The sequence below is a fragment of the Narcine bancroftii genome, chromosome 1 (genome assembly GCF_036971445.1).
Source record: "Narcine bancroftii isolate sNarBan1 chromosome 1, sNarBan1.hap1, whole genome shotgun sequence".
Lineage (NCBI taxonomy): Eukaryota > Metazoa > Chordata > Chondrichthyes > Torpediniformes > Narcinidae > Narcine > Narcine bancroftii.
The window spans coordinates 380,827,847-380,852,934 of record NC_091469.1 but is presented as its reverse complement, the minus strand read 5'-3'; the positions used below and the strand labels follow the sequence as shown (position 1 = coordinate 380,852,934).

At 37.9% G+C, this 25,088-nt stretch overlaps 1 protein-coding gene across 1 annotated transcript in view; it reads left to right on the top strand.

Moving 5' to 3' along the window:
- The window catches only part of kif15 (kinesin family member 15), a 158,928-nt gene that overhangs the window by 50,053 nt on the left and 83,787 nt on the right, over positions 1-25,088 (top strand). The window contains exons 14-17 of the mRNA XM_069913478.1: positions 298-475; positions 843-984; positions 12,776-12,917; positions 13,343-13,534. Of these exons, the coding sequence (XP_069769579.1) occupies positions 298-475; positions 843-984; positions 12,776-12,917; positions 13,343-13,534 (654 nt within the window). The remainder of the gene's footprint in view (positions 1-297; positions 476-842; positions 985-12,775; positions 12,918-13,342; positions 13,535-25,088) is intronic.

Sequence of the window (25,088 nt, the reverse complement as noted above, 5' to 3'; positions counted from 1 at the left end):
CTGCTGAATTTCTCCAACGATTTTGTTTACCCCATGGGCAAACCTGGCTTTATCCTATCACAGAGCATTTTTCCTTTGTCCTTTGTCCACCTTCTCTGTAATACTCACTTTTCTCTCATTCTGCCTTCAACCTGAAGCTCTTGTTTCTCTCTGCACAAATACTTATTGATCTGTTTGTGTTTTTAAGCAGTAGCTGTTTATTTCAGTTTTTCAGCAGTTTTTAAAATTTTCATTACAAAAGTGTATCATTGTTTCATGTAAATCCTTGGAGAAGATTAGGATGATTTGTGTTCCCAGATTGAACAAGACTCTCGGGTAGCCAGTTATGCAATGGAAAATCGTGCTCTAAGAGAAGAAAACAAATATCTGAATTCCTTGGAAAATGTGAAACATGCGAAGGAAATAACTTTACAAAGAACAGCAGAACTGGAAAAGGCATTTTTGGAAGCCTCTACTTTGGAGAAAAATACTGAAGGTAAAATCTTCTGTAGACCACTATTTAAATGCAAGGTCGATTTGCTGAATATGTTCACAATTTCAGAAATGACATTATTCTTTTTAAAAATATTTTTATTAAGTTTAATAAAAAATACAAGTATAAATCCAATACATAAGCTGGAATATAAGAAAAGACAATTGTTCAAATTGTGTGCATCCTTCCCAATCAAACCCATTATATCAAAATATTAAGAAATGACATTATTAACAATTATTTGCAATTTTAAAAAAAATTCATATTCAGTTATATCAAATGTTTATTTTCCCATTCTTAATTTGGCTCTTGTACCCGATGTGTTTGTTTGAATTGTAATGTGGTGCTCCTAAAATTCTTTACTTCTCAGCTCAGGCTTCGTATCTGTCCCCTTTGAAAGTAGAGAATGTCTCAGCAGTCTCTCAACAAAGGCTTAAAGCTCGACTTCTTCAAGCACAGAGTGAATTGTCTTCTTTAAGGCAGGAGTATGAGGAGTTCCAGGAGCTGTCCAAGTAAGTCATGTGGTGATTTGGAGAATTCTCACATTTACGTAGCCCAGTAATAACTAGAGCTTTTGAGCTTCTGTTCATGTGGTCAAGATGCAATCATCTTGAGTTGAAGAAACCTTTTCTTAGTTGACACATTTGAGGAGATTGACAGATTGCTGACCCATTAATTTGCATTACACAATTTTTTATCTGAAATTAAGATTGGGTTGGGTAGTTGAGAGAATGATATCAAGTTAAACACACTGTCTACATCTTTACACTGTCTACATCTTTCCACTCTCTGCCTTGTGCCTGTCTAAATACTGCTCAATGTTGCTGTTTTATTTCTGGAAAACAATTCCCCTGAGAGCATGTTCCAGGCATCTTCAACTGGAAAAAAACCCAAATCTTAAGTGTGGGTGACACTTCCATCATGGGGAAAAGATTTTCACTGTCCACCCTATCAGTGGCTGGTGTAATTTTATTCACCTGCACTAGATCTCCCTTTCATCTCCTGTGCTTCAGAGAAAACAACCCAGGCTTGTCCAATCTCTCCTCATAACTCATACCAAACCAGGCACCATCATGGGAAACCTCTGTCTTTTCCAAAGCTTTCACAACCTTGCTGTAATGGGGTGACCAGAATTGCACTTTCAAGGAGCTATGGGCGTGGACCCCCAGATCCCTCTGGACATCAATACATTTAAGGCTCCTGCCATTAACTAAACATTCCCCTTACATTTCCAAACTGCAACACTTTGTTTAGATTAAACTCCTTCTGCCATTTCTCCACCTATATTTCCAACTTTTTTTTAATATATACCTTATTTAAAAGTACAAAATAAATGTTTACAATAGAAACCCCCTACAAACACAAGAAAAGAGAAAAAGTAAAAGAACAGGACAAGAGAACCACAACAGAAGTATTTCACTTTTTGATATCTTATGGAGACCTATAAGAGAAAGGGAATGTTCGAGATTCATTTAAATATTAATCCCCACATTTTGTAAATATGGGCACCATATTTTCCAAAATATGTTATTTATCTCTTAAATTGTATGTAATTTTCTCAAGTGGCATACAACTCCTAACTTCTGCATGCCTTCTATCCATTCCCAAATCAATATCTAAGTGAAAGCAATACATTTTCTAACTATTGCCAAAGAAATTTGAACAAATTTCACTTGATGAATATTCAATTTTAATATCTCCCAGTAAAATAGCATTGGATCCTGTGGGAATTTTACCCCCTTTATTCATTATAATAAATTACCTATTTCAAACCTTGAATGAAGAAATGTACCAACTTCTTGTCCATATCTAAAACATACATCTGAATGTATGGTTCATTTAATGTAACCTTTGTAATGTCAAATATAAATGATGAATAAAATTATACTAAACTAACCTATATATCACATTTGTTGTACTTTTCATACTTTCTCTACATATCTCAGTCCATTTATATTCATCTATCTGCTTATTTAAATCTACTTCCCATCTATGTCTTGATTTATAAACTCCTTCCTTCCACGCTTATTTTTGTAATAATTTGTACATGAAATTAATTTCTTTATATTTCCAGTACATAACAATAACTATCTCTGTTTCTGCTGGTAATACTAAATCTTGAACAAAATTTTCGCATAATTTTATAACAAAATTGAGTATTTTCCAATATCTTAAACTTTTCCTTTATTCTTCTAAAAGTAATGTTTCCTGGCTTCAAAACAAGCTTTAATATTCTTATCATAATTCTGCCAAATCTTAAAAAATTGTTTTCCCATAGAAAGTGGAGTCTATTTTGAAATAAAGGTGTTCTTCTTGACATTAACCCTCCTCCTCCAATCGCTTTATCAATATTTATTTGAGCTTTGGAATAATGTTTCAGAATAAGTGTTTCCCTATTTGCTATTAACAATCTTGTATTCCATTTATAAGTAAATTTTTGTGGATTTATTTCCCCTTTTTTATTGAGTTCAATATTCACCCATGCTGGAACTTTATTTAAATCATACATTAATAAATCTCAACTGGCTGCATTAAAATAATTCATAAAATTGGGGAGCTGTAAACCTCCTAAATTATATTTCCATGTTTATTTTTCCAAAGACATTCTTGCCATTTTTCCTTTCCATTTTTCAACACAAACATTTAATTCCTTTAAAAAATTGTGAGGAATTATAATTGGAATCGATTGAAATCAATGTTGTATTTACTCTACCATTTACTCTACCTATTAAAGTAATTTCTCTCTCTCTCTCTCTCTCTCTCTCTCTCTCTCTCTCTCTCTCTCTCTCTCTCTCTCTCTTTCTCTCTTTCTCTCTTTCTCTCTTTCTCTCTTTCTCTCTTTCTCTCTTTCTCTCTTTCTCTCTCTGATGTCAAGACCCGCATAACAAAAGTGGGTTTCCCGTGCAATAACTGTTTCTTTTTGCCCGTACACTGACCCTGACTGTTGGCTGTTCAGCAAGGCCAGCACAATTTTGGGGTCACTGGCCTTTAAGGTACATTTGCTGTCTGCCCATCGGTTCGCTTGTTGGAGCAAGTGCCGCTGCGTGGGCTGCTGGCCTTTAGTTGCGCTCGTTGCCTGGAGTGTCAGTGAGGAAAGGTGATTAATAATCCATGTTTTAGGAAAAAAGGAATAATTATTATGTAAATTGTATGTTATCCTTTCCAATGAAATACAAGGTCACATTTCAAAATGCCAGCTCTGAATACTCAAATTAGTCTTAATTTTTCCAAGTAATTGCCAAAGATTTTCTAGCCACAGCTAAAGCCAATCTCAACAAAGCAATTTTAAATGTATTTAATTTTAATTCTGAACTCGATCTTTTAATAAAACCTAACAAAAATACTCAAGGATCTAGTGAAACCTTCAATTTAAAAATAGCTTCTAGAAGTTCCTTAAATCTATTCCAAAAGGGTTTCACCGTCTCACATAACCAAGTAGAATGTAAGAAGGAGCCAACTTCCTTATGACATCTAAAACATAAATCCAAAGAAATAAACATATATTTCCTTAATTTCTCTGGAGTTAAGTATAATTGATGAATAAAATTATAATGAACCAATCAATACCTTACATTTACAATTTTAGTCATACTATCCTTGGATAAATTCATCCAATCATCCTAAGAAATAGATATAGCTAAATCTTTTTCCCATTTTAATCTAGATTTATGAACATCTGGCTTAAGCATTTTATTCTGTAATAAAGCATACATCTCAGATATAAATCCCTTCTTGCCACTTTCAGTAAGTAAAATTTCAAACTTAGACTGTCTAGGTAAGCGTAAAGTACGTTTAAAATTATCCAACAGTATGGCTTTAATTTGAAAATAAGATAAGAGTATTCAAAGATGTATCCTATTTTTCTTTCATTCTTTGAAAAGAAATAAAATATCCTGCTTCATAACAATCTTGCTCCAATTTAATACCCTTTTGATCCCATAACTTCAAAAGTTGATTATTAAGTGTAAAAGGAAAAAGCTTATTTTAATACAGAGGAGTTTTACCAGAAATCTTACCTTCATTTTTTATACCATAAATCCATCAAGTGTTTCAATGTGGGTAAATTATAATTACTCAATAATTGAGGATTCCATCTATAAACACACTAATCCATCTTCCTCTCACCAATCTGAGATAACTCGTATCAGCCCAGATCAAAGGTTTATCCACTTCAAACATCCTATTAATAAATTTAATTTGTGCTGATTCATAATAATTTTGAAAATTTAGGGAGTTGCAAATCCAATTCATACTTCCAAGTTAATTTCTGTAATGATACCCTTACCATTTTATCTTTCCATAAAAATTTCTTTGCCTAAGCATTTAAATCTTTAAAAAAAATTTTGAGGGATCTTACAAGGGATAGACCAAAAAAGATATTGAATTCGAGGAAAAAATATTCATTTTAATACCATTACACACCCTATTAATGTAATAGGTAAAACTTTCTACCGGTTCAAATCATGTTTAATTTTAGATAATAAGGGCAAATAATTCAATTCATATAAATGACTATAATTGATATCATTCTTAACACCTAAATACTTAATTCGATCTGACCATTTAAATTTCACAATATGCCTACACAAAGAATAATCTATTTCAGCTATAGGCATAATCTCACTCTTCCCGATTAATTTTATAATCCGATATTTCACCATACTACTCCAGTGTATCATGCAAGTTCCTCAGAATTCAAAGGTCGTGTTAAGTACAGGTACACAATCCTTTATCTGGATAAAAACATATTAAATCTTGTTTTCATCATGCAATGATTCTGATTGATATAAATTCTTTAAATACATCATTTATTTCTTGTGATTTATGCATAATAAGCCCCAAACTTTTTTCACTCTAGATGTCTGCTCTTCTCTGCTTTCAATTGTTGTGCTAAAACTTTGAACCCTTTCAACTAATTCATAATATCTGTTTTGTTCTTTGAATTAATTTTTCAGTTCTAAATGTCTGAATAGTATATTGGTTTTTATTGTTTTTTTTTACTTCAAAAGGATTATTTTGTGAATACTTTTTTAATTTACCTATATCTTGTACTGATTGATATGTCTCTTTTATATATTCCTTTTTAATTTTAGCTGAATAATTTATTATTTGGCCTCTTAAATACATTTTTAATGTATCCCAAATAATGCCTTTATTATCTACTGAACTAGAATTAATTTCTAAAAATAATTGGATTTTTTTTCTTATAAAATCACAAAAATCTACTCCATTTATACAGCATACTTTTTCCATCAAGAATTGAACATGTCAATAAAAGTGGAGAATGATCAGATAATATTCTAGCTTTATATTCAACATTACTAATTCTTCCTTGTGACTTCTGATATTTTAAAAAAATCTATTCTTGAATAAGATTCATGTCTATGAGAATAAAAAGAATAATCTCTCTCAGATTCAACTTTCACCAAATATCAACAAAATTCAATTCCTGCAATAAACTTAAACTAACCATAACCTCTTTAGCTTTCCTCACTGTTTTAATTGATTTATCCAATAATGGATCAAGACAACAATTAAAATCACCATGTTAAAACCTTTTCCTGTGCTTCAACCAGGAATAAAAAAGTATCCCTTATAATAAAACTTCATTCCCATTTGGTGCATAAATATTCATGTGTCCACATTGCAGAATAAATTTGACAATTAATGAAAACATATCTTCCTCCGGGAAATTTTTACCGGAAGTTTTTTAAATCAATATTGATACTTCTCTTGCTTTAGAATTAAAAGATGAAGCCTCCATGTGGCCCACCCAGTCTCTTTAATTTAAAATGTTCCTTCTCTGGCAAATGCATTTCTTGTAAAAATGCAATATCTACTTTCATTTTTTTTGTATGACTTAATATTCTTTTCTTTTTAATCGACTATTCACCCATTAACATTAAAACTAAGAAAATTTAGTATATTCTTTTCATCCTTTATCTTGGATCCAAATCTTTTCTAATCCCATTCTCCCAGGTCTCCTTCATCAATTCTAACCAGTTCCTGTGTTCATCTCTGTTCCATAGGAAAAAGATAAAGAATTAATAATTCAACAACAAACATTATATAAAAACCTAAAATAAACTCCCCAAAGGGCATTGAGTAAAGAAACCACAGAACTACTTTCCTCCACCGTAAAGGTCGTGACTCTTGCCACAATATGCCATATAACGGCTCAGGCAAGCAAGAAAAAACATCTCACCCTCCCTTTAAAAGGGGGGGGGGGGAGGAATTACTCATTTTGAAATGATAAGTTGCTCACTGTTTCAAGATCAGCATTAACTTGATCATCAGCTGTTTCAGTCTGAATTTCCAGATCCAATTGCAACTCTTGTGGACAGCTTACAATCTGTTTTGGCACAACCCCTCTTCGGTGTGATTTGTATCTTCAATACTACTTTGTATTTCTCATTGAGGGCTTAAACTCATCAATTCCTACTGCTCTTCCTTAACTGTAGCAAGTGATTCTGAAAATCTTTGTGCTTCCTCTTCATCTACAAAAAACCTGGGTCGCTCATTAAGCAAAAAATACCTATAATGTAGCTGGATATCTGAAAGTAAACTTACACACTTCTTCCAAAGAATTGCCTTTGTTGGATTAAATTATTTTCTTCTATCCACCACTGCCATTCTTAGATCTGGATAAAAGTAAAAACTATTTCCTTCAATAACCATAGGAGCCGTATTTTTTCTTGCTTTTTGAACTGCAGGTCTTGAGATCTTTCTTTGTCCTGGTATTGCAGACACTTAATCAATATAGCCCGAGATGATTGATTTGGCTGTGGCTTCCCCCTTAGAACTTTGAGCTCTTTCAAATTCTATTCCATTTGGAAAATTACTTTCTCCCAAAATTCTAGAAATCCACTTTTGAAAAAATTCCACAGGATCTTCAGTTCCTTCAAAATCTTCTTTAAGACCAACAATCATAACATTACTTCATTACTTGATTTTCCAACATATCCATCTTTTCCATCATTTCTTTCCTCTGCTTCAGGTACTTCAGGATATCTGAATTTTCCACCCTATCAATTCTAGCCACGCAAATGTCCATATCATTTTTAACTATCTGCACATCCAGATCAACTCTGAACTGTTACTTTAACTTCATTAACTTGTGAAGTATATTTCAACATTTCACTTTTAACCTCCTTCAAGACAGATTTGACAATCCTAATATTAGATCTTATAACGTGATATTGACCCATTATTAAAGTAGGAATCTTTTGTATTTGGGCGCTTATGTCCATATCCAAAGCCCCCAGCATTTCCTCTACACCTTCATCCTATTCTTCTTGTATCCCATTTTCTATTGATCACCAGCTGTCAAAGCTACAGGTGTTTCTGACAGCTCTTGTATGTCAGATTGCAGTTTGTGAATTTCAGCACTGCTGGGAATGGTGCTGCTGAGTGACCATGCTAAAGCATGTTCATCTTCTTCGTGCATGCATGGGGGTAAACCTTTGCACTGCGCATTTAGTTAGTTTATTCTTCAGCGGAGATCTGAATAGATCCAGCACCATCTTCCTTGGTTTTCTTGGGATGTGGCGCTGACTTTGGCTGAAAGAAGGCCATCATCGCGCATATCACTCACGGGAGCTTTGGAACCTGAGGCCCAGGCTCCATCTTCAACGTAGGCTGCTTTTCAATTTTCTTTGTATCTTTACTCACAATTTTCTTGTTTCTTGCCGTTTTCCTTCCTTTAGCTGTCATATCGAACAACATACAGGTAAATTCCAGAGGTTTTTAATATACTTTAATTTTAAAAATAATCATTTAATTCAGGCATTATATTTTAATCCCCCAGGAGAATCATGAGGCCAGTTCCTTCCCCTACGTTACACTTCGTCCCTCCCTATATTTACAACTGATCTATATCTTGCTGCATCCTTGATGTCCTTCCTCACTATCCACAACTCCACCAATTTTTGTGATATCTGCAAACTTGCTCATCACCTCACTCACATTTTCAGTCATACCATTGTATACCTGTATCACAAACACCAGAGCTCCCAGCACTGATCTTTGTGGAACACCTCTGCTCACAGGCCTCTGGTCAGAATCTTATTCCCTCCACCAATACCCTGGTCTTCAATGGCCAAGCCAACTTTGATTAAAACCTAATACATCACAGTGAATTCCATGTACCTTGTTTTTCAAGATCAACCTACAATGAGGGACCCTTGTTGATTGCTTTACTGCAGTCCATGTAGAAAAGGTTGACGGCAATATTTTTTTTGTCACCCCAAAAAAAAATTCAATTTAGTTCAGAAGACACAACTTCTCTCTTATCCTGAAGAATCTCCAATAATTTCTCTATCACTGGCTTGTAATTTGCTGCATTATTTCTACTGCTGTTTTATGCTTTTGTGTAGCTGAAAAGAATACAAAGATTTCTCCCAAGACCCAAGTAGTATGCCCTAGATATCACCAGACCCCTCTCTGATTTGCTGTCCTCCATTTACTTTTCCTTGATGAATGCCAATCCAAAGTACTCATTTAGACCCTCACGCACTTCCTCTGATTCCATAAATTTTCCTCTTTATTCTTGAGTACTCTACCTTCCCCCAGTTACCACTTTGTTGTAGTACATGTATCAAAAGCCCTGGGATTTTCCTTGATCTGATCTGCCAAGGACCTTTAGCCCTCTTGATTCAATGAATGGATGTGTTCTTCATTAAGTAAAACCTAATCAATCTTACTGAACCCTATCTGATGCATATTGTGAACATGATTTAATTAAGTCTTTTAAATTTAACTTTATTTATCATGCACCTTGTACCTTGTGAGAAGGGTTCTTCTGTGAGCAGTCTAATAAATCAACTCTAACCTTATACAGGTGAACAAAGTAGAAAAAGGGCACAATTACTGTATAAAATTACAATGAAGAAAGTTTGTGGGGTTTAGGAGCCTGATGGCTCAGGGAAATAATTTGTCTATTTAACATTTTTCAACATCTTCTCTATGGGAAGAGGGAGAAGAGATATGATGGATCCTTCAATGCGTTGGCTGTCTTTCCTTGGAATCAGGAGATGTAGAGCAAGTTCAAGTTTATCGTCAGACTGCGCATGTACGACTAGACGAAACAGTATTTCTCCAGACCATGGTTCATGCATATCCACACACAATTCACAGCACATAATAATTGTGTGTAATAATATTATTTTAAATTAATATATATAAATATTTAGAGACATTTTACTCAGTTACGAGATGCTGTTCATCAATCTCACAGCCTTGGGAAGAAGCCATTTCCCAGCTTGGTTGTCCTGATTTTGATGCTGCTGTTCCACCTCCTGTTGGTAGGTGATCGAGTATCCTGTGTGATGGATGGCAGGAATCCATTAATTCTTTTGAGCCCTATTCAAGCAACACTCACAGTAAATGTCAAAAGAGGAAAGAGAGACACCAGTGTTCTTCTTGACTCTATTGACTTCCGGTCCGATGCTTTGTAGCCCTGCACCACACAATGACACAGCCATGTGTACACTCTTATGTGTACTCCTGTGAAATGATGTTAAGACGAGGAGTGCTAGACTTGCCTTCCTCAACCTCTATAGGAATTTTAGGTGGTGCTGTGTCTTCCAGACTAATAATGAGGAGTTGATGGTCCAGAATAGGTTGTCTTTTATATGCACTCCAAGAAGCATTGAATCAGAATTTATTGTCATGAACAAGGTTCAAAATTAAAATAATAGTGCACAAAAAGTAAACGAATGTCTTTAGTTCATTGATTATTCAGGAAGCTGTCCTTGTGCCGTTGAGTGCTTGTTTTTAGTCTCACGTACCTTTGTCCTTATGTTAGCAGATTGAAGAGGACATGGCCTGGGTGATAGGGATCTTTGAGGATAGAAACTGCTTTTTTAAGATGTCGCGTCATGTAGATGTCCTCAATGGAGTGAAGTCTGGTGCCTGTGATGTCACAGGCTGACTTAACAACCCTCTGGAGTTTTTTCATGTCCTGAGATTTGGCGCCTCTATACCAGATAGTGACGCAACCAACCAGAATGCGCTCCGTTGTACATCTGTAGAAGTTTATGAGAGTCTTTGATGACATACCAAATCTCCTCAAACACTTCACAAAGTATAGCCACTGGCTAGCCCTCTTTTGAGATGGCATCAACATGGAGGCTCCAGGACAGATCCTTGGAGATGTTGACACCCAGGAATTTGAAGTTCTTGACCTTCTCCACTACTGAGCTCTCGATGAGGACTGGGTTGTGTCCCCCTGCCTTCCTCCTGAACTCCACAATCATCTCCTTTTGTCTCGTCCACGTTGAGACTCAAATTTCTTGCACTACTTGATGAGCTTCCCAACCTCCTTACTGTAAGCTAATTAATTATTGTTGCTGATGAGGCCAAACTGTAAACTTGCTGATTCTATTGGACTGAATCTGGCTGTGCAGTCGTGAGTCAGCAATGTGAACAGTAGCAGGCTAAGTATACAGCCCTGAGGTGCGCCACTGCTCACCGTGATGGGCTTGAGATTTTGCTTTCAGCCTGGACTGAATGTGATCTTTGTCAAAAAGTCCAGAATCCGATTGCAGAGAGGGGTGTTGAGTCCCATTGAGGACTGCTTATCCACTAACCTCTGAGATATGATCACGTTGAATGCCAAGCTGAAGTTAATGAACAATAGCTTGTAGATGAGGCATCATTCTCTAAGGGGTTCAGGACAGAGTGGAGGGTCAAGGCCATAGCATCATCTGTGGACCAGTTTGGATGGTAGGTGCAATTTGTTGTGTTCAATTACCAGTCACTCAAAACACTTTGATTGTAGACATCAGTGCAATTGAGTGGTAGTGTTTTAGTCCTTTCCAATTGTCCAAGAGAGAATCTATGAAAATTTAATATTGTAATTTCTGTGCCTTTTGTACAGCAATGCAAAAATACCTGTTAACTCACCATATCCAAACTGGACTATCAATTGTACATTAATGTGAATCTCATTTACCAGCATTTGGCCCTTGGACTTCTATGTGCATATGATTCCAGTGCATTTGTCCAAATACTGCAGTTATCTTGGAATTGCCTATGTTCCTCACCTACTTGGGCAATGTGATCCAATTCAATCCACACTCTGCAAGAAAAAATGTATTTAACATGAAGATGCATCATGATAACCGACCCTTCCATCCATGAGCCGGCACCACCCAATTACACCCATGTGACCAAATAACTACTAACCCCATGCATCTTTGGAACATGGAAGGAAATGGGACCCCCTGGAGAAAGCACATGCAGATACAGGACAATGTCCAAATATTTTAGAACCCAGGTCATTGGCACTGTAGTCTTTGGCTTGGCTTCGCGGACGAAGATTTATGGAGGGGGTAAAAAGTCCACGTCAGCTGCAGGCTCGTTTGTGGCTGACCAGTCCGATGCGGGACAGGCAGACACGATTGCAGCGGTTGCAAGGGAAAATTGGTTGGTTGGGGTTGGGTGTTGGGTTTTTCCTCCTTTGCCTTTTGTCAGTGAGGTGGGCTCTGCGGTCTTCTTCAAAGGAGGCTGCTGCCCGCCAAACTGTGAGGCGCCAAGATGCACGGTTTGAGGCGTTATCAGCCCACTGGCGGTGGTCAATGTGGCAGGCACCAAGAGATTTCTTTAGGCAGTCCTTGTACCTTTTCTTTGGTGCACCTCTGTCACGGTGGCCAGTGGAGAGCTCGCCATATAATACGATCTTGGGAAGGCGATGGTCCTCCATTCTGGAGACGTGACCCATCCAGCGCAGCTGGATCTTCAGCAGCGTGGACTCGATGCTGTCGACCTCTGCCATCTCGAGTACCTCGACGTTAGGGGTGTGAGCGCTCCAATGGATGTTGAGGATGGAGCGGAGACAACGCTGGTAGTAGCATTGTGGTAACTGTGCTGCCTACATTACTTGAGTCCCTACTCAATATCTTGCCTTTGGCTCTGTATTTTATTCCCTCTGATTATTGGTGGGGGGGGGGGGGGGAGTAGGGAAGCTTTTTATTTGATATGTCTATGCTCCTCATAATTTTGTAAATCCTCTAGTTTTCCCTTTTCTCCATGGGAAACCTAGTCTCCAATAACTGCAATAAACTATCCCTGATTAATCTTTTCTGTACCATCTTTTGTAAGCTGGTTTGGTGGTACTATTCTAAATGTCCCCGCACTAAGGTTTTGTGAAGGCTATTTCACTTCATTGTTTCCAGATTATTAAAGCATGATCATGTATAAATATATATCCAAAATATGTTAAATCTTGAATTGTAGAAAATCTTTTTGAAGGGCTGACTTTGCTGTAAACCATTTCAATAAATGAAACTTTGTGTTACTCAGGAAGAAACAAGTGGAATTGGAATCAGAAGTCCATACCCTTGAAAAGGCAAATCATCACTTGGAAAATATTTTGGAGGCAACAAAAGCTCACACACGTCAGGAGGTCTTCCAGTTAAATAAGTTGCATGTTGAGACAATTAAGGTACAAGCTGACAAATTCATAAACTGTTCAAAATTCTCTTTCCATCAGCAATACATTCTTCATTTTTAATTTTGCTGTAACTAATTTCATTATGAAATTCAATGTGTGAACTTGATTCCATCAGTCATTTGAGTTTAGCAATTAAAATTGAAGTTTTTTGGAATTTAGCAGCATTTCCAAGCGGGCATGGAAGACAAATGTGTCTCTCGATGCTATATTTTGTGGAAAGCACTGCATGTGTTGGAAGTACAGAATAAAATCATCACACCAGAATAATCAGGAAGATGAACTGCATCCATGGAGGGGCCAGAGCAGAACTGACCTATCCATTGGTGATCCATGTTCTGAAGCAGGATACTGTTATAGTTGTGCCGATTAGGAAGATTATTCTTTCTTATCTGAATCGATTTGCTTTGATGCTACAGAATATGACCACGCCAACTAAGGCTCCCTCCAACCTGACCTCTCCGGTGGTTTTACGATCAAGTCCCAAGGGAACACCTGGTGTCTGTGTGGAGGCGGTGGATCAGATGGGTGCAGTTTTGAATGAGTCTCTGCAATTAGATATGAATGAACAAGGACACGAAGCCATTGCCAAAGAGCTTCAAATAGTTCAGGTTAGTGTTCACTGAAGTATTTTTCTACTCTTTAGAGTGAAGCCTGTACTCCTGTCCTATTTGGCAAGCTTTGATTAATGTAATCTTAATTTTAATACTGAAGTAATCTAATACAAAGTAATTTTCTTTTGTGCATTTGAGCTGACTCATAATGTCTTCTTTTAAAAAAAATAAGTGACCACAGAGAAATGAACTGTCCTTGTCTAATAAAGTGTAACCTATTTGCTGAACCATTTTAATGATTCCTGTAGATCAAAGGACTAGAATATTTGCTATTGGGTTTTGCTGTGCCCTTTCTGTAATTGTGAGGAATAAATTATTCATGGTAGTTTTCTGTCGGTTGATGACCACCACTTGTGTAAATTACCCAAGGGAATATCACAGTGACTATGGCGGGACTTCCAATGCTACAACAGAATACGAAGCAAAGCCAAGCAGCAGAACAGTCTGAGTTAAACTTGATCAGTGCTTGCTTTGGACAAGGAGCCAGCAGGGAGGTGATATCCGCATCAACTACCACAAGTGATGTCATACCCATGGTCATTGCTACTTAACTTACAACAGTCCTCCAGCAGTGAATCTACTGAGAGTGATTTGGCCCAGAGTCCCAGATTGTGCAGGTCCTGAGGGCCTACACAAATCAATTGAGGGATATACACAGACATCATCTATCTCACCTTAAAACAGGCCACTGTCCCCACTTGCTTCAAGAAGGCCATCATCATCCTAGTACTGAATGACAACTAACTGGGGCTCTGATCCACCATTATGGTGCTTTGAGAGATTGCTCTTGACTTGTATCAACTCCATTCTCCCAGCCAGCCTTGACCCACTTCAATCTGCCTACCAGACAAACTGATCCACAGCAGATGCTACCTTCTGAGCTCTCCACTCAGCCCTGGAACATATGGTCACTACTGACATCTCAGTCACACTGCTGTTCATAGATTATAGCTCAACCTTCAATGTCATTGGCCACCACAGATGTCAACAACTCCTTGATCACATCAACACCCCTTAGTCCCCTAATGTACTCGCTCTACACCTATAACTGTTCAGTGAAATACCATTCCAAATCCATCTTTCAATTCACTGCCACCACAGAAGTGGGCCAGATATCAAATAATGATGAGTTGGAATACAGAAAAGAGATTGAAAGTCCAGTGGCAAGGTGCCAAGATAACAACCCCTCTCTCAAAGTCCATAAAATGAAAGAGATGAGTCCACACCCCTGTCGATGACAATAGCACTGAAGTGGAAAGAGTAGATAGCTTCAAGTTCTTAGGAATATATATCTCTAATGACCTGTCCTGGGTCAAGCACATTGATGCAAGAAGGTGCACCAATACCTCCACTTAGAAGATTAAGGAAGTTCGGCATATTCCTCTTGTTCCTCAATAACTTCTACAGGTTTTCCATTGAGTGTGCACTTGCTGGGTGCCACACAGCGTGGGATGGGAGCTGTTCTGTTCAAGATGGGTAGAAACTGCAGATGGTGGTGAATGCAGCTGAGAACACCATGCATACTTCCCTCCCCTCTATGAAATCCATCTGCATCTCCTGCTGTTTAGGCAAGGCAGCCAGCGTACTGGGGGATCAATCACACCCTGCCACAGTCTCTTCATCCTCCTCCCATGAGTGTGAAAATGCAGTTAAAGCTAATTTTTTCCTTAGAGCCATCAAACTCCTGAATGAACCCCATAACAGTGCTCTCATGCTGCCTTTGCTATGTAGTAATTGATCTTCCTTTTCATTGTCCAGTTTGTGAACTGTACTCTTTACACAGCTGTGTGAATGTGAGATATAACCTATTGGTGTGTTCATAGAAGAACCCTTCTTGCTGTACTAGGTATTTTGTGACAGATAAATTGAAATTTGCTTTGCTTTTCCTTCTCCTTTCAGAGTAGAAAATATTAAGCAAGACCTGATGTCAATGCTGTTGGATGTTTAGAGAATTTTGCTCAGAATGGTTCTGCTGAATGGTTAGCGGGAAGTTATTTCACAAATATTTCTGTAGATGAGAAAAGTTTCAACAAAAAATGTGGAGGAATATTTTTTAAACTCCTCTTTCTAAAATAGAATATTCTATCACAGACTAGAAGTAAAATTCAGAATTTAGAAGATGATCCTAATGAGTGAAGGAACTCATGCAAATTACATGTTACTGTATTGACAAGCCCAAATGTCTCCTGGGTGGTTAATTTCATTGTGCTTGTATTGTCATATCCAACGGTGATATTGTAGAGCCCACAATATGGTGGCACTGCAAAAAGAAAGGAACAGGTCTTTTTTTTTTTCACAACTTTATTTATTAGTTCAACAAGGTTATCACATACAGTAAAAAAAAAGTACATATTGTGAACAATAAAAAAAATTATTAAAAAAAGAGAAAAAAAAAGAACCCCCTCCCCCTCTCAGCCAGCTCTCTTAAGGAGAGCCAAAAAGAAAAAAAATACTAAAATATAAACTAAAATATATTTACTAAAATCTAATCAAAGTAAATTTAAATGTAAATATTCTGAATATAAAGACCACTTATAAAGAAAAAAAGAATAATTATCGTAAAACATACGTGATTTTTTCCATTACCAAACAAGTTATCATCTCATTATGCCATCTATTAATATCAATCACATTAGCATTTTTCCATGTACTTGCTATACATTTTTTTGCTACAGATAAAGCTAAATATACAAAAGCAATCTGAAATTTATCTAATCCCAAATCTTTCAAAGGCTTAAACTTACCCAACAAAAATATTGTCGGGTCTAGAAGTATTTTAATCTTATACAAATGTTCCAAACATTATTGAATTGCTTTCCAAAAAGATTGTATATGTACACATAACCAAACATGAAAAAAAGTTTCAACCGAATTACCACATCTTAAACAAGAGTCTGATTCATTAAAACCATATATTTTTTTAACATTTCAGGTGTTAAATACAATTGATGTAAAAAAAAAAATAAAAAAATTGTAATTAACCATTGCATAATGAACATTTATCAATCTAGTAACACTATCATGACAAATATCTAACCAGTCATCCTCAGAAAAAATAAAATTAATATCCTTTTCCCATTTAATCTTAGATCTATCCCATCCCTTTTTTTCCATACTCTCCTGTGATATTTGGTACATCAATGAAATGTATCCCTTCTTTGGTACAATCACAAGAAAAGATTCAAATTTAGTCAATTTAGGTAAAATCATATCTCTAACAAATATTTATTTTACTAAAGATCGAAGTTGATAATAAACGAATAAAGAATTCTCATTAATACCAAAATCTTCCCTCATTTGATTAAAGGATAAAAATTTACCTTCTTTAAAACAATCCCCCAAATTTTTTATACCTTTAGATTTCAAATGTAATAAACATTGATTATGCATTGAAAAAGGAATGTTGATTATTATATAACAGTGTTAAAGTCAATCATTTACCCTTAGAACCTATCGTTCTATTTTTCCTCATCCATAAGTTCATTAAAGACTTTAATATAGGCACATTATATTGTTGTAATAAATTTAAATTCCACCGAAACAAAAATTGATATATTTCAAATTCAAAAATATTCGCCATCTCAATTTTAGCCCAACTAGGGGGCCGTTCCAAATCCATTAAAGAACTAATAAATTTAAGTTGAGCTGCCTCATAATAATTTTGAAAATGTGGTAAATGTAATCCTCCTAATGCAATGGCGTGCTGAACCAAGCCATGAAAGACCCCAACAATGAAGACGCTGTGTACATCCGGTACCGCACGGATGGCAGTCTCTTCAATCTGAGGCGCCTGCAAGCTCACACCAAGACACAAGAGAAACTTGTCCGTGAACTACTCTTTGCAGACGATGCCGCTTTAGTTGCCCATTCAGAGCCAGCTCTTCAGCGCTTGACGTCCTGCTTTGCGGAAACTGCCAAAGTGTTTGGCCTGGAAGTCAGCCTGAAGAAAACTGAGGTCCTCCATCAGCCAACTCCCCACCATGACTACCAGCCCCCCCACATCTCCATCGGGCACACAAAACTCAAAACGGTCAACCAGTTTACCTATCTCGGCTGCACCATATCATCAGATGCAAGGATCGACAATGAGATAGACAGCAGACTCGCCAAGGCAAATAGCGCCTTTGGAAGACTACACAAAAGAGTCTGGAAAAACAACCAACTGAAAAACCTCACAAAGATAAGCGTATACAGAGCCGTTGTCATACCCACACTCCTGTTCGGCTCCGAATCATGGGTCCTCTACCGGCATCACCTACGGCTCCTAGAACGCTTCCACCAGCGTTGTCTCCGCTCCATCCTCAACATCCATTGAGCGCTTTCATCCCTAACGTCGAAGTACTCGAGATGGCAGAGGTCGACAGCATCAAGTCCACGCTGCTGAAGATCCAGCTGCGCTGGGTGGGTCACGTCTCCAGAATGGAGGACCATCGCCTTCCCAAGATCGTGTTATATGGCGAGCTCTCCACTGGCCACCGTGACAGAGGTGCACCAAAGAAAAGGTACAAGGACTGCCTAAAGAAATCTCTTGGTGCTTGCCACATTGACCACCGCCAGTGGGCTGATATTGCCTCAAACCGTGCATCTTGGTGCCTCAGTTCGGCGGGCAGCAACCTCCTTTGAAGAAGACCGCAGAGCCCACCTCACTGACAAAAGGCAAAGGAGGAAAAACCCAACACCCAACCCCAACCAACCATTTTTCCCCTGCAGCCGCTGCAACCGTGTCTGCCTGTCCCGCATCGGACTTGTCAGCCACAAATGAGCCTGCAGCTGACGTGGACTTTTACCCCCTCCATAAATCTTCGTCCGCGAAGCCAAGCCAAAGAAAGAAAATGCATATTTCCAAGTTAACTTATTCAAAGCTACTCTCGGAAATTTATCCTTCCATAAAAATTCCCTAACCATTTTATTTAAATCTCGAAAAAAATTCTTAAGTAAACATGGAATTGACTGAAACAAATATTGTATATGTGGAAAGATATTCATTTTAATTGTATTTATTCTTCCAATTAAATTTATAGGAAGATCCTTCCACCTAATCAAATCAGCTTTGATCTTTTTCATTAACGGTACATAATTTATATAAAGATTGATAATCAACATCCACATTTATACCCAAATATTTAATTCGATCAGTCTACTTCAAATTAATAATATTCTTATAAACTAAATAATCTCCTTCACCTATCAGTAAAATTTCACTTTTTTCCCAGTTAACTTTATATCCAGACAAAGAACCATATTGTGTTAAGCACTCCTTCAAGTGTAATAGTGACTGAGCTGGGTTTGTTAAATACACCAGTTTTTCTTTGGCTTGGCTTCGCGGACGAAGATTTATGGAGGGGGTAAAAAGTCCACGTCAGCTGCAGGCTCGTTTGTGGCTGACAAGTCTGATGCGGGACAGGCAGACATGATTGCAGCGGTTGCAAGGGAAAATTTGTTGGTTGGGGTTGGGTGTTGGGTTTTTCCTCCTTTGCCTTTTGTCAGTGAGGTGGGCTCTGCGGTCTTCTTCAAAGGAGGTTGCTGCCCGCCAAACTGTGAGGCGCCAAGATGCATGGTTTGAGGTGTTATCAGCCCACTGGCGGTGGTCAATGTGGCAGGCAAATACACCAGTACATTGTCAGCAAATAGATTAATTTTATACTCTTCATCTAAAACTCTCATACTTTGTATCTGTATATTTTGTTGTATCAGCTGTGCTAAAGGTTCAATTACTAACGCAAACAAAGCTGGAGACAAAAGACAACCTTGTCGAGTTGAACGAGTTAATTTAAAAGGTTCCGAGATCTGACCATTTGTCAATACCCTGGCTCTTGGTTTATTATATAAAGCTTTAATCCAACCAATAAAAGAAGGACCAAACTTAAATTTCTCTAAAACATTAAATAAAAAGTTCCACTCAACTAATCAAAAGCCTTTTCTGCATCGAGAGATATCACCATAGGATGGTCAGGGCACGGTCGATATTTATTAATCAAACTAATCACTCGAAGAATATTATCTGAAGCATATCTATTCTTTATGAAACCTGTTTGATCAAAATGTATCAACTTGGGTAAAAATTTAGCCAATCGATTCGCTAATACTTTAGTTATTATTTTATAGTCTACATTTAACAAAGAAATTGGTCTATATGAAGACACCTTCAACGGATCTCTATCCTCCTTAGGAATTACAGTAATTAAGGCACTAGAGCATGATTCAGGTAAATCATAATGTTCATTAATCTGTCGTACCACACCTCCAAACACTAGATAAATCATCATAAAATGCCTTATAAAATTCAACCGAAAACCCGTCATCACCAGGTGATTTTCCATTCGGCATTTCCAACATAGCCAATTTAATTTCTAAATCAGTAAAAGGAGCCTCCAGCTACAATATATCTTCTTCTAATACCGGTAATTTCTACATCAATAAAAAGGAGTCAATCGTTCCGCTCTCCTATTTTTCCTCAGAAGTATATAATTTTTTCCTTTCCTTTGGCTTGGCTTCGTGGACTAAGATTTATGGAGGGGTAATGTCCACGTCAGCTGCAGGCTCATTTGTGGCTGACAAGTCCGATGCGGGACAGGCAGATACGGTTGCAGTGGTTGCAAGGGAAAATTGGTTGGTTGGGGTTGGGTGTTGGGTTTTTCCTCCTTTGTCTTTTGTCAGTGAGGTGGGCTTTGCAGTCTTCTTAAAGGAGGTTGCTGCCTGCTGAACTGTGAGGTGCCAAGATGCACGGTTTGAGGCGATATCAGCCCACTGGCGGTGGTCAATGTGGCAGGCACCGAGCTTTCTTTAGGCAGTCCTTGAACCTCTTCTTTGGTGCACCTCAGTCTCGGTGGCCAGTGGAGAAATAGGTAAACTGGTTGACCGTTTTGAGTTTTGTGGGCCCGATGGAGATGTGGGAGGGCTGGTAGTCATGGTGGGGAGCTGGCTGATGGAGGACCTCAGTTTTCTTCAGGCTGACTTCCAGGCCAAACATTTTGGCAGTTTCCGCAAAACATCACGTCAAGCGCTGAAGAGTTTATAAAATGATAAAAATAATAAAACTCATCATTAATCTCACAAGGTTTGTAAGTAACTGTCAAATTTTGTCTGACTGCATTAATAACCCTTGATACCTGTTCTTTCTTTAACTGCCATGCAAGTACCTTATTTGCTTTCTCACCCCATTCATAATACCGTTGTTTAGATCTATTAATCAAGCATTAAAATTGATAAGATTGCAACGTATTGTATTTCAATTTCAATCTAGACAACTCTATCTTCTGATTTTTTGTCACATCTCTCTGAAATTCCTTTTCTAATTCATCAATCTGTTTTTCTAATTCAAGGCTCTCTGTCAAAGAATTCTTTATAACCTTAGAGGTATAACTAATTATTTGACCTCTCAAGTCAGCTTTCATAGCATCCCACAATATAAATTTACTCTGAATGGAATTAACATTCTCTTCCAAGAAGAAATTGATTTGTTTTTTAAAAAATTCAATAAATTCCGCTTTTTTTAAACCACATTGTATTGAATCTCCAACAAGAAGCTGCACGAACTTATTCAGAACTCTCATCAGTAAAACACAACAAGGAATCTGAAATTACCCAATTTTTATATTCTGCTTGTAATATTTTCCCCTGTAAATGTGCCGCTAGTATAAAAAAAATTCTAGAAAAAGATTAATGTCTAAATGAATAAAAAGCGAAATCCTTCTCTGTTGGGTTGAGACGTCGCCAGATGTCCACTAAATTAAAATCTTTCATCAAAGCTCGAATTTTTTAACATTTTTTTTAAATTTATCTAATAAAGGTTCCAAAACACAGTTAAAATCTCCTCTAACTGGAACATTTTCATGAGCTTGTCCCAGAAGCAAAAATGCATCCGACATAAATGCTTCATCATCCACATTCGGTGCATAAATGTTGAGTAAAGTCCAAAATTCATTAAAAATCTTACAATTCAATTTAAGAATACGTCCTGGATTCATTTCCTATGATTGTAATTCAAAAGATAAGTTTTTATGAATCAAAATTGCTACTCCCTTAGCTTTAGAGTTAAATGAAGAAAAAAGACATGTCCAACCCAGTCCCTCTTCAATTTCATACTTTCTTTTTCATTCAAATGTGTCTCCTGTAAAAAAGCAATATCAATTTTCATCTTTTTGATATATGCCAAAACTCTCTTTCACTTGATTGGGTTGTTTAATCCCTGAACATTAAAAGTAGCAAATTTCAAATTTGACACATCTAATGCAATTACTAAATACCAAAAATAATCACAATATTAATAATAACAAAGAAAGAGAAAAAAATTATATATAGGACCCCCAAATTAAAATATATAGGCCCTCCAAATAAAAATATTCATTTATAAGAAAAAAAACAACAAAAAAAAAACTACCAAAAGGTAGTAACTCCCTAAAAAAAATCTGGGTGTGGATTATCCACTAGAGACTGATGACTAACAAAGAAATTAGTGCAATTCTCTCCTCCCCAGCCAGCCAATCAAAAATATTAACATATTACCAAAAAAATCAGCCTTAGGATTTCAGTCCAGATGGTGAACTCATTTCAAGAGTAGATGAACTCTTTCCATTCCTGTTCTTTCCACTTCTGCCATTTTTCCCATTTCCAAGACCGTCAGATTTTCTTTTAGGATTTTCTTTTCTTTATCCTCTGACATCTGGTAGTGAATTAGCAAAAACCATTGCTTCATGCTCACTCTCAAAGAATTGAGACTGATAGTTTCCATAAAATACTTTCAATGAAAAGCAAATTTGTAACCTTTACGCCATAAAACATCTTTAGCTGGATTAAATTCACATCGGCGTCTGATGACATCTTGACTCAAATCAGGGTAGAAGAAAACTCCACTATTCTGAACCATAATTGGAGCTTGCCTTTGTCTTGCATTTTGAACTGCAAGTCGAAGAATTGTCTCTCTATCCAAACAGTTCAAACACAAACTATCACAACTCTTGGGGGTTGACCAGGTAGGGGTGTTCTTCTTAAAGCTCAATGTGCTCTTTCCAATACCAGTCCATCAGGAAAAGACTCTTCCCCTAACATCTGGGGAATCCAATTTAAAAAAAATTTGATAGAATCTTGACCTTCTATACCTTCTGGCAAACCCACAATTTTCACGTTATTTCTTCTGCTTTGATTTTCCAAATAGTCTTTTTTTTTGTTAATTCTCTTTCCCGGGCTCCTAAATCTTTAACTGATTTTTCCACCGTTATTATTGTTTCTGTATTGAATTGTAACTGTTGTTTACATTCAGAAAAGGAAGCTTCAAATTTTTTAAAGTTTTCCCAATTTTCTTTAGCTTCTGCCTTAACCACAGTTAGGTCTGAGCTCATAATCAGTATTCATTTGAACCAGCTAGTTCAATTGACCAGTAATGATATCCAAATAAGAACCAATACCTGCAAACATCATATAAACAGGCTGAGATGCAATTTGGAATGCAGAATCCGGTTCCGTAATTTGTAACTCACTTTCTTTCAGCTCTTCTTCCATTTCCTGTGCAGTGGTAAAGTAAGTCCTTTTCTAGTTGTACTTCAAAAGGCAGCATTCTAGTCATTTTGCTGCGAGTTTGGACACCCAACGACGACCCCCGACTTACTCAGGGGATCGTCGCTGTCCTTCCCCCGCAGACCATTTTTAAAATAAAATTACGGAATCCTCCATAATTAGCAGCGCTACTCAAGCCCATAGTCGTTATAGACTGTGTGTCTAGCGTCACAGTCCTCTTCCTCCGCGCTCCCATCTCTTCCAACAGGGTTATTCTTTGTAACAAGCCTCCAGCTCATGTCCAACTTCTCGGAAGCGCGCTCCTTCCTCCACAAAACGAGTCGAACCAGCGCCATCTTGAGACTGGTGAGTGGCTGTTACTTTAATTTTTGTCCCCACCGGCGATCGTTGAGGCTTGGGGATCGCTGAAATCGAATCCGAGGCTGTTTCAAGTCGTTTAGGCCCCAATTCTTCTGCACTTCGAAACTGTATTTTCTTTTGTAACTGAGACTTAGTTTTTTTGCATTAGCAGCTATAATGGCTCACCAAAATATCAAACTAAAAATTAAAATTTTAAAATTAAAAATAAAGGGTTTAAAAAACGGGTACTTAAAAGTCTGACCAGAGAGGACAGGGATTACACGTCTAGTCTCTACGCCATCTCGCCACACCCCCCGAAAGGAACAGGTCTGCACCGAGTTGAGTGAACCAGTAAATGACTTTATTCAAACAGACCGTGCTGCAAAAGCAATGCTGCAAAAGCAATACTGCAAAACCCCTCACCCGCAGCGCTGGTTCATGGGAGTGATGTCAGTGCTCAGTCTCAAGAGTGGTGCTCGCTCCCCGCAGTCCTCTTTAACCCTGGCGCTTTTCCTCAGTGAGGAGGTGATCTCCTCACGGAGGTTGTGTGTGGGCTGTGTGCTGTGTTGGTTCAGCCCCTTGTGTATGGGACCGGACCACTACACCACACCCCCCAGAATCACAAACAATTCTCAGTCATTGTTTTAGAGACCTTAGGAGGGCGGCCACATTGCTGCAACCGAGGAGCAGGAAAGTTTCCATGCCGCCTAAGTGGGCCCGTTTCAAACAATCCATAGTGAACATGACCTGTCTACTCCCAACATCCAGAGTACAAAACACCCCATCCCTCTTAAGCACTTCAAAAGGTCCATTGTAAAAGGGTTCCTGGCTGGTCTCTTCTGATGAAAATGAAATCAGAAGTTTTCCAGTCATCTGGGGTGTGGCAGGGTGGGGTGTTGTGTGTGGTAGTAGGAAGTGTGCGTGTCTGCATCCTTGGCCTGGTCCCTGACTAGTTGGGCCATGTCGATACCACCCGTAACCTCAGATTGTTGGGCATGAGAGTGCGTCTGTAACTACATTCTTGCAATGTGTCGGATGTCTGTAGTAAATTCCGAGCTATAGGAAAGGTGGCGTTGCTGTCTTGCCAAGCATGGGTCCGAGATCTTCCCCAGTGCTTGCATCAGTGGTTTGTGATCTGTGTATGCCGTGAATACTCGGCCTTCTAGGATGTACCTAAAATGGCGTATGGCCAGGTAAAGAGCATGCAGCTCCCGATTAAAAGCGCTGTACTTGCATTCGGGTGGCCTCAGGTGCTTGCTGAAAAATGCAAGTGGCTTCTATTGCTGCAGTACTGTGCAAACCGCTCTCTCGGAGGCGTCTGTCAACAATGACAAAGGGGATCTGAATGGGCCAAGAAGGTGGATTCAGTTAGTGCTGTTTTGGTTACATCGAAGGCTTGTTGTGCTTCAGTGAACCAGGTGGGAGTCTTCTTGCACCTTTTGATGAGGTCGAATAGTGATTGCATGATGGCTACTGTTCCTGGGAAGAAAGAATGGTGAAAGTTCACCATCCCTATGAATTCCTGCAGTGCCTTGATAAAGGTTGGTTTTGGAAAACTGCGGACGGCCTCTGCCTCGTTGGGCAGTGGCGTGGTTCCCGTTCTGGTGATACAATGTCCCAGAAAATTGATGGTGTTCAGGCCAAACTGGCATTTAGCTGGGTTGATAGTTAACCCATGAGCCTGAAGCTTGGCGAAAAG